Raw genomic sequence first — 11263 nt, 5'->3', positions numbered from 1 at the left:
GCCCATTCTTGTCAGCTATTTTAATTTTGCCATCATCTGGAGTCGGGGCTGGAGATATTATATATTCCTCTTGATTTAAACAAGATCTGGAAAAGATTCAAATCAACTTCAGCTTCTCGGTTCTTTATGTTCTTTATGTTTTCAATGTGGTTCTCAGCCTCGTAATCTAAAGAGAAAGAAAAAGGCCAAACAACACTTTTTATCAAACAGGACTAACTATTGCAATACTGCCTCCAAAATAATCTACATGGGTTCCCAGTTCCGCTATGAGGTGTGCAATGACTGGTCTAGGGATTTAGGAGCAGCAGTTGAAAGCTCCAAAAGTCTAATTAATACATGCTCACGGTACTTAGAGGATGTGGCACCAAGTATAAGAGTGTGCCTCTCATGTTTTTACACAAAGGAGCTCTGTGGTACAAAGGAATGAGATATATCAGGCTGCAGATGTACAAAGTTGTTAATTTGGTCAAGACTGAATTTGAAGTTCGAACTTAAACCAGCACCAGTTGGTTCTCCTTTAAGTTGCATTTTGCAGATTTATATACATATCTGGTGTTGCGTGAAATGGCTACTGAGAGGGAAAGTGCATTCTTGACCTGAACATAAAAGGAGAAAACTACAAAAGCGTCAATTATGTCTTTTTCCCTCGACCTGCAGCTGATCAAGACTAATAGGAAATAAGATATTTAAACGGCAGTATGTTCGTGTACAACTTGTGTAGCTAATGAACACGAGCTCACAGATGTTTTTTTGTTTTTTTTCAGGTTCCGGTCACTTCTGACACTGCAATAACTAAAAATGTGATTTGGCTGGAAAGCTGAAGTATTAAATCAGCGTCATTCTGTGTTCCACTGTTAGTTACGAGGCACTTGTGTGCACTGAGGCAATCACAAGGCAAGACGTTAATCTATGATGTGTGTTAATGGGAAGTTTCAGCTCACATTTTGATCAAAGACTCTAGCGCAAATGTTTTTTTTTTTTTCAAATCTAAAAGATTTTATGTCAACACACTTATGCACACATCAATAAACCGTATTTCTGACCGCAGCGATATTTGCTTCTTATAATTCAAATTACCTAAAGCAGTCTCTGGTGCCCTTTTGCTAATTGAAAAAAACAAAAAGAGGAGTAACTGCTCCACAGCTTTGTGCATTTTTCAGCCCTTCCCATATCTGTCTTGAGTGTTTTCAATAAGCCTGAGATTTAATGAGTTTAATTTATTACTTGCTAATTACAGAGAAGGACACTGAATCTTTTGTTGTGTTAATTAGAACTCTATGAAATGGTGTAGATGAAATACTTTTTCTCAGTCAGCGATCCTTCCGGGGAAAGATTGTTTTCAATTTAATAAGTGTAAGTAGTTTGATTAAAGGGTTTTACAGGAGTTAACCATCAAAACAAAATAAGAAATTTGTATAAATAACTTATGAAATAGAGACTCTGTGTTTTGGTGATTTGGGGAGTAATAGATGACTGAAACCCTTCAGGATGAAATATCTCTTCCAAAGCGAACAGATAGCTGATTTTAATTAATTTGCTGAGCAGCTGACTGATGCTTTTTAAGATGTGTGAAAAAACTCATTCCCAGTCCGTATTAAATTTCATCAAATCTTCCACCCTGAGCTACACACAGGCCTACGAGTCCCATAGAGACCAGGAGATCGTCAATGATGGAAGAATCAGTTCTCAGGAAAACTCTGAATGAGCTTCAAAGAATCAGGCCAATAGACCTCGGACAATTAGTCCTCTAAAAAGAAAAACCTTACACATACCATACTACACTTCACCCCCTTTTATAAAACAAAGTTCTTCCCTCACAGCTTTTTACATCCAAACGGTAATAAAGCTTCTTTCTCTCTGACAAGGCTCCAGCTGTCCAGCTGCATCACTCTCAGTATAAGTCCCCTTTGTTTCCCTTTCCATTTTTTTTTCAGTCTTTGGAGAGGCAGATTTGCATGTCTCGAGGCAAAAGGGGCCAAAGGCCACAAGTCCATAGAAGCAGCCTCTCAAGAGTTAATGGAACTTCCTGGATCCTTGTCCCGAGGGTGGGAATCTAGGCATTGCTTCTTCAAGTCAATGTGTCCCTCTCAGGCCTGGAAGGACATCGTTGTCATAAAACAATAACAACAAAAACAGAATGTTGCTTTCCTGCAACATTTCCTGGTCACTACTCTTCATCCAGAACTCTTAACACGAGTGTAGTCTGTTTGATTATTCTTTTTATTTAGGGACCTCTTATGTCTGATGCTGTTCTCTTTTACTTTCCATTCTATTGTTGCAGCCAACCATTGTTTGGCATTCATTCATCTCATTCATTTTAGTGCAAAAATCTTTCAGGACTTTCAGGAAAATTAATATGTATATTACATTACCAAACAACAAGAACTACTTGTATCAAGATTTAGCTTTCATAATTTTCAAGCAATGACATTGTTTAAGGTTTTCTTTATTTGCAATGCCACTCCCAGCATCAACACTATTTGACTGATCTCATCTTTTTATCCTTCACGCAGAAATAAAGCCTCAAGGCCTTTGCTTTTCTTTCAATCACATTTAATATCACACAATAAATTTTCATGCAGTTTTCCTTCATTGATTTTCAGAAGCATCGATCAGACAGTAACGGGATCATTTCAACTGCTCGCCAGACCCAAATAAGAAACTTTACGTTCAAAAACATCTTTTCAATTTGAAACACAGCACACATTTGCTACTGTGACAACAGAAAACAAATCCTCTCTCCCATCATTTCAGTGAGCAGCAGCAGCCCACTGGGTCAAACATTGGAAAAGAAAATCCATACAAGTGAAGCCTGTGAGCTCACAGACAATTGCATAAACCCAGCCAACCCCCTGCAGATCAACCTCCACTGATAACCACAGGCTAGTGACGTCAGTGCTGACGTCCCCCCCCCCCCCCCCCCCCCCACACACACACACCGCCAGTGTCCCATCGTGACTGCTCTCCTTTTCCCTCCTTTCTATAAATGAGTTATTTCATCTTATTTTGTAGACCGTTGCCCACAGCTGTCTGATCCTGTTGTCTTCTGCTCTCTGCATGAATATCTTCCATTTTTCTAACAACTCATTGTTAATAATTAACAGAACATTCTCCGACGTTGGAGGACAGGCAGCTCTCGGTGGGTGGGCTCCTGTGTTCAGACGTCATCGTCAGTCAGCCAATCACAAGTGAGGACGTTATGATCTATTTAGCCCCCCCCAGACCTTTATTAAAAAACAAACAAACAAACAAACAAACACAAACAAAAAGAGGAGTCTATGTTATTCACCTGGTCATGCCATCCAGAGCCTCAGCCATGCTCTTCAGGTTTGCATCAAATCATCTGCAGTTAGCCCGAGCAGAACAGGAAAACATGCTTGACTTGCACAACAAAAGTGTGAAATGGTCCAATTTAACAGGTACATACCTAAATAGTAAAATGTGAAAATAAGTAGTACTTAAAAAAAGTGAAAATATGATATGGTCTAAAACTATCGCCGATAGTAAATTAGAATATAAGAGCATGTATACTAATGTGCAGAGATCAGAGCACCACATTAAACAACGACAAAAAAACATTAAACTTTAAAGTAGTAATGTTTTAAATGGTTGGTTATAAAACAACAACAACAACAACAACAATAATAATAATAAAAATAATACTGCTTAAGATTTCTCCGCTGAGTTTGCCCTCAAACAAGGCTTTTGTTTTGAAGGCGGTGACCGGAAGACGTGTCAGCAGGTTTGGCGGCACGCGCAGGTCTGACGCAGCCGCGGCTCCTGTCAGAAACTCAGCGGAGACGGACCGGCAACCTTTGGGGACACTTGACAGCTTCTAGAGACTGCTATGACATCTCGCAGGTAGAAACCGAGCTTTTTTTGTGTGTCCGTGTTTGTGTTGCTGCTGTTGTTTGTTTAGTGTACCGTTAATGGCAGCCGAGCGGGCGGTCGGATTGTGCGGATGAGATTGAACTGAAGCTCAGTGAGAGAGCAGCGGCTCAACTTTCCCCCGTTAACACACACACACACACACACACACACACACACACACACACACACACACACACGCGTCGACTCTTTTGTATTTTCAATTTATTTCAATTTATCGCAAAGGCACAAAAGTTTGAGCTCATCCTGTTACGACGGGGCTCGCAGCGGTAACACAAACAGGACTGTTAATGCCACAATTGTTCAGACGCGTTTTAACATTTCAACATTTCAAAGTCCTGTCAGATTCTCCAGAACTCACAAATATTTTCGGACAGCGTAAAAGTTTTCATCTTTAGCTACGTAGCTACGCATTTTGTACTTGTGTGCTATGTCTTTTTGTGTTTGTGTGTGTGTGTGTGTGTGTGTGTGTGTGTGTGTGCAAAGTGCAGGAAATTGGCTTCCAGCTTCCTGTGAGATATTGCATTAAACATATAGCAATTTTAACAGAGCACTTTAGTAATAAAAACAGAAAGTCTTATATTAGTTTCAGCTCAGTGCTAATGCCAAGACAAAAACACGTTAAGTGCTTATGTAAATTACTGTTAGTTGCTGAAGAGGAAATAATACTTGTTAACACTGTAAACTTACTTCTTGTCTGCTTTAAAATTAGCAATAAAGAAAAAGCAATCTTCCTTTTTTTTTTACTGAAGTGAACATTTTAAGTCAATGAAAGTGGCATTTTGAACTCTGACACTGAAGGTTTTATGTTGCTAAATATCTGATTTTTTTTTTTTTTTTTTTAACTCTTCCTATATATGATTAACCACATGTATACCTGTGGAGCAGTAATGATAAGTACACTTTGCTGAAACATTGACTAGTTTAATATGTGGGGTATTCTGTGCTGAGCACCAGAACTTATTATACTTATTTAGATTTTAGATCATTTGTTTTTATGGAATTTTTTTTTTTTTCTTAAAACCACTTTTCAGATACTTTCTGGCTCACAAACCACAAGTAAATTACCTGCATACAGGTAAAGATAAAAATTATAAAAAAGATATTTGTTTTGTCGATGTTATTGCCGATGCTATGACTTGTGAAATGGTGCAGTGAAACACAGTTATGTTCTGACACACTTTTCATAACTGATAGTCTGTTCAAGTGATCACCCTGCTTTAGATTTCTAACCAAGGTGACCTGTGAATTGTGGCTTGGCCATTATTGGCTGTTGTGGACTGAAAAATGCAGCGTTAGCAAACAGAGCGTTTGTAGTTGACACAAATAATCCACCGCTATATGGGTGGAAACAATAGTAGATGTGTTACATTGCATGATGTTTTACATGTAACTGATGTTGTGTCCTACAATGCCTTTGGTAGGTGAAACTGCAATGTTGGATTCATGATGTTGATTCTGAAAAGGCAGCCTTCTGATTTTAGTCCAGCTTTACGATCCACAAAGGCATTTATTTCTCCTCTGACAGAACAAAGACTTGAATTCTGGCCATGTTATTTTGGCAAAATAGTGTTTTTCACAATAGAATCTAGCTGGATATGGCATAGGACTACGCACATCAAAGGCAGTTTGGAAACAGTAAAGCAGCCAGGCTGGCTGTGACATTAAAGGAAAATTCAATCTTTCACAATCCGTTTTTTTAACTCCCAGCATTCCCACAATCATGGTCCGCCACGGTAGACCAGCAGGGAGTACCTATCCTTCCACCCATGCAAAATTTAGTTTGAAGTGGTACTGTTGGTAGTGCTGTGTTTCTTAAGTGTTCCTTGTAAACTTCTTGCAGTAGCTGATTGTCTGTTAGTTAGGCTGTTAGGATATTAGGAAATCTCCTCAGTTTGATTTCTTCTGTATTCATGTGCATGTGAATATACAGATGAATATACAGAAGGCTGGTGAACAAAATATTACAAAACCGATGACAGCAGCAGCAAAACAGTGAAAATATTCACTATCATATAAATAGAGATGCCTCAGGGGCCCAAACCACTACCTGGCTAAGATCACACATAGAAAATACTGAGACAAAGTTGTAAACTGTTGTCATGTCTACCAGTTTCCATGGTTCATCGCTGGGACAGATACGACTTTTGTTCTGTCGCCTGCTCTGTACTTCCTGAGCTGACATACCACAGGGGAACAATACTACAATGTGTGCCATCTTGATCAGATGGAGCTGATGGTGTGGCGATGATTGTATCACTCAGTCTCCCCATTTCAGGAAGGATTTTAGTTCATCACGCTACTGGGAAGGGCTGGAATTTCCACTTTGTTTTTTTAGTGAAGTTTTGTTGCAGATTAGTCATAAAGGAACCACTTGTACTTTCCGTTATTGCAATTGAACTGTTAAGGTAACAATGATTAATCATTGTTATGTGTCCAAGTATAACCGTGGGCCCAAGGAAGTGAATTGATGATGCAGCATCATGCTATACTGTTGTTCCATTTTCTTTTTTGCCAGTTACTTCTTTGTAGTATTAGAAACTTTTTATTATTGGAAACCACCTCTGCCCCCCCCCCCACTTTGTATATGGAACAGACCTCATCTGTCACTGAAACTCATTTGACCAGCTGAGAACAGTGAGTCAGTTCTCTCGATAAGCCGACAGGAAAACAACAGCCCATGTGGAGGAATAAGATAACACTGCCGACATTTCCAGAAGTGCTCTGAACCAACTGTCAGTTTGTTTGTTTTTTTTTCCATATACATGTTTTGCATTTTATTCAAACAGAACAGACCCCAAGACCTTCAAATGTTACTTCATGCTAGTATGCCTCAAGATTTGAAAGGCAATGTTCTTAAAAAGAAAGAGCATATAGGGTATACTCTTCCACGTCTGTGCCAATATTTGACATTTTAATGTATCAGAACTTCAGTCCTCTGAATTTGTTGACCGAAGCGCAGCTTAGATGAAGGTAATTCCTTCAGGTTCCTTTCTTGTGATTGACTAATGACCTGTGCCCATCCATTGCTCAGTATCAGATGGGATTGTAGGGTTAGGGTTAGGGTTAATGGATGGATAGATATATAACTCTATCCTGCAGTAGGTCAAATATACAAATAAAACCAAATATGTATTGTAAACTAGAAAAATGTACAGTATCTTAATTTCTGGTGATTTAAGTGGTTTTAAATATAAACGAAATCAAAACTTGTACCCTTCATTTTGAACAGCTAATGACAAATGGAAACTCTTAGCTGAGCATGACCATAAATTTGCTTTCAATAATGTGATTTTGATCGGTAATAGTGGAGTGCCTCACTGAGCCACATCTGTAAAAAGCTATCTCTCATAATGGTAAAATCTGAGGGAAAATATTCTTCTGTTAAACATGTTTGCACAACATTCAATCAATACAGAAATGAGGATTATTTCATTGATCATTAATCTTGCATGGTTTTTGCATCAAACTTCAAAGAATTGCATCTTAAAAACTATGTTTGGGGATTTTCATAATCTATGTTTGCCATTCTGGACAAGAAGACCAAAATATATATGCAAGTTTCTGTATTCTAGAAAGGCTGTCTGAGAAAAGGTTGGCTGTGTCTGTGAAAAAGAACATCTCAGATATATACTAACCACTAACCACTATGCCAGGAGCCACTTGTCCTCTGTGTTTGATAAGACTTTGTGTTTCCTCTATGTAAATACAAAAAGCCAGAAATGATTGCTACTCTGTGCTACAGTTTTTTTTCCTTTGTTTGTTTATTTTTGTTTTTTTACATGTTAGGACAATTACCACTGCTCTGTAAGCCACTGACCATCTTTCAACGTCACCAGAACTTGTGCTAATCAGTTTGTAAGCTTCTGGTGGGTTACTAATGTGCAAAAGCAGAAAACAAACTGCAGGCACATACATAGTGATTGCATCAGCCATTTAGCTAATTCTACTTAGCTAACCACCTTGTGCTGGTCAGAGAAGGGAAATATTCAGCCTCTTGGTGTGTGTGAGTCTTTCACTCGATGTAAATACCTAAAATCATCAATTGGGCTAAAAATATCTGCAACATAACCGAAATTGCATGCCCGGGCTTGTCTAGGACCAATTTAGCCCAGGCAGACGCTTTCATGCTGTGCGGTGGTTACTAAGTATATCACCTTTTTGTCAGTGTGCTTGGACAGCAGTGCTTTAAATAGCTGACGAGGTCTATATTGAACTTGAGACATTACGTAAGAGGATAGAGTGTTGGCTGGATGCACACTGGGCCTGTTTGCCTTCAACCAGCTTGAGGCCTAACCTGCAGGTCCCAGCTGCCATTCTCTCTCTTCTGCAGTGTAACCACTTTTTTTTTTACCCTACCCTGTCGATGTCTCGACAGATAAAATCAGGCCATTTGGTATTTTCTTTTTGTTTCGTCTCTGTCTCTCTCTATTTCTCTTGCTGCCCAAGGCCAGATGCAGGGAAATGGGGTGGCTGGTGGTTGTCAAAGGGAATCTTATTCTTGGAATGCCCTCAGTCATTCCTGCTCCTGCAATCATGATCTGAGGAGGTGAGGAAGAGAAACTGTCTGGGTTGCATAGGAAGAGCCTGTTGTGAAGTTACTTTTAAAGGCACCTCTCAGACTCAGATTTACATCCTTTCAGCTAAATTAAAAGGCAACGCATGACTTTTGGATTGGTGGATCTTGTGTAATGATGTTGTATCATTCAGAATTTTAAAATAAATATGAACTATCAGGAAAGGATGCAAAACTTTAATCTTGGGCAGTTCCTGTGCAATTAAAATAAGTTGCAATGAAAGAGCAATAGAATAGAGACATCTTTGTCTTTATTCAGAAGATATTATTTTCACTGGTCATTGAAAACAAGCCAAGGAGGATGGTCAAAAACAACTCATTCAGCATTTGAGCTTTTGGAACCATAATGAGCCACCAGAATAAAGACCCAGAGAAGCAATAACATTTATCTGACCACAGAATTCTGCACTCCTCTGATTTAATTATACACTATTAATTATAAATTAAAATTGGTTTTGTATTGATACCCCACAGCCATGTTAAGTTTATAATAGGATAATCAATACATGGGAGCTTAACATAATTTTATTAAATCAACACTTTTGGTTTTGTACATAAAACCAGTCTGCATGCGGTAGACTGGTTTTAAGCATTTTATTTACTGCACTTAGTCAACTTTGAATTTCAAGACTCTTTTTGTTAGTGCTCTCTACAAACAGGGTCTGTTTCTTCAAGCATGCCTTGATGAGTGATGACCTAAAGGTTAATCATTAAACAGAGAAAGACACACAGAAAGAGAAAAGGCAAATATATTTTTGTCCTGAGTTTAGAAAGTGCAGGCAGATCTCCAAATAATTACATCTCTCCATATCGCAGAATGGCTTCCTTACAAAACCAATAGGCATACAGCGAGGACTGCGTTAGCGATATGTGGTAAATGAGTCTCATTAAGAATAAAATGTCTTGTTTGATTTCCCTTGTATGGACAGTGTTGGAGTCAGTAACCAAACGCAAACTGTGCAACATGTAAAAGTCAGATTTTTTTCTTCATCTCTTTGTATCAAAGGTTAAAAAAGTAAAAGTTTAAGAAACTTAAAATGGCTCTTTGACTCTTTGAAGTGAAGCAGTGCCAGGAACTAGATAATGCGAGATAATGAATATCTTTGATGAACAAGTGAATTTATTAAACAAATGTTAATATGTCATATGTCGTGGGGAAACTACATAATCTTTCTATATGAGAGCTAACTCCATTGACAAATTGAAGTAATTGTGATTTTATACCTGGAGCAATTTGTAGTTAATTAAATGAAAGTTCACTTAATATATGGCAGCTTTTCTGTAAATTATGAGGTAAAGAAGGTTATTCATTATTGTATGGCATTTTTCATGCATTAGTCTCAACACAATGGCGGCCCTGCCGAAAGCATGCTGTCTCTGCTTTTCTAGCAAACAATATCAGTAGAAACCTATCGCAACTGTGGGCCAGTGCTCCTTCACTGAATGTTATAAAAAGCAATAAATGTCAAAGACTGAACAGAGAGATGAAATAATTTTATTCGGTATGAGAGAAGTGGCATCTACAAAAAACATCAGAGGTTGTCTTTTTTTTCCCCACGAAGCAATTCTCTGCTCAGTGAAAAACACCTAAAATGCATTATTCAGTTATTTTAAACATGAATAAACCTTTGCAACCCTGGCCTTAATTTTGGAGCAGTTGGCATTGATGCGATATAACACATCCAGATACATACCAGATTTAATCATTACCACCGTCATCCATGAAATCACACTTGAAGATTCTATTGTCAATAATTAAGTTCAAAGCTACAAAAAAAAAAAAAAAAAAAAACTGTTAATGCAAAAGTTAAGTACATGCATGAATTGAAGTATTAGATAACTTTGAAGGTAGTCTTAGTTTTTAGTTTACTAAATTTCATTTTATCAAGTTCAACTACAGTCTTTTTCTCTTGGGTGTTTATTCTCTGCAGTTAATTTCTGCAAATCTCTCTAATTCAGACCCGCAGAATGAATATCCTAATGGCATACTGCTGAATTGGCTGGATTTGGGGGTTTAACTTAGTGAGGGCTAACTATGATCCAGTGTAACTGTGCGACACACGATTAGATGTAATCTACAGGCATGGGCAACACAGCTGTTGCATATAACCTCTAACAAAGATAGCTGGGACCATGTATCCCTCAGAGACCTGGCACCCTGCTCTGGCTTGGCCTGGTCAGGTTGGTGTTACAGCCAGTGAAAGCTTTGTTAGCTTTATGATCATAGATGGGTTTTAGAGCAAAGCAATCGCACTGTGGCTGACCTGGTCTGTTGGGGAGAAAAAGTGAGGCCGAGAGATGAAAGCAGAGGACCAGTCTGCTAGCGGCTGTCATGTGCATTTGAGGTGAGAAAGAAGGGAAGGCAGGGCGAAGCTGATAGCAATGATGAGTGCTAGTATCAGGCCTGCTCACGCTCATCCAAATCCCAGATTAAAAGGCCTCCGCCCCTTCGCTCGCTCTCGCTCCTGCCCCACACTCTCGAACACTCTTGCAAAGCACCCCCCTCTACTATTCTGTTGTTTCTTCTACTGTCTCTGTACCACTCTATCTAACCCACTAAAGCTTTTACAAGCACCCCCACCCCGACCCTCCCCCTTTCGTCTCTATATCTCCCTCGCTCCTTTTCACCCTCCCTTGTGCAACAGTGCCCAGTTCTGGATTACTAAACTCTGGGGCTGCTGAAGCAAGGGGCTGTGGCAGGCTTCGAGCAGAATGGTGAGGTAGGGCAGAAACAATCCTATTCATGTTCAGTTAATTTAAACGGTCACACCTCTTTTACTTTCTTTTACAGAAGGAATG

The 11263-nt window shown here is 39.0% G+C and overlaps 1 protein-coding gene across 2 annotated transcripts in view; it reads left to right on the top strand.

Moving 5' to 3' along the window:
• Nucleotides 1-3740: 3740 nt before the first annotated feature.
• ptpn11b (protein tyrosine phosphatase non-receptor type 11b) overlaps nt 3741-11263 on the top strand; it is a 36824-nt gene continuing 29301 nt past the window's right edge. For both annotated transcript variants that reach the window (XM_029506941.1, XM_029506940.1), the window contains exon 1: nt 3741-3861. In XM_029506941.1, the coding sequence (XP_029362801.1) occupies nt 3848-3861 (14 nt within the window). In that variant the 5' untranslated portion in view covers nt 3741-3847. The remainder of the gene's footprint in view (nt 3862-11263) is intronic.

Source organism: Echeneis naucrates, chromosome 7 (genome assembly GCF_900963305.1).
Source record: "Echeneis naucrates chromosome 7, fEcheNa1.1, whole genome shotgun sequence".
Taxonomy (NCBI): Eukaryota; Metazoa; Chordata; class Actinopteri; order Carangiformes; family Echeneidae; genus Echeneis; species Echeneis naucrates.
Note: the sequence above shows the minus strand (reverse complement) of the source record. Positions and strands in the feature narration are given on the sequence as shown.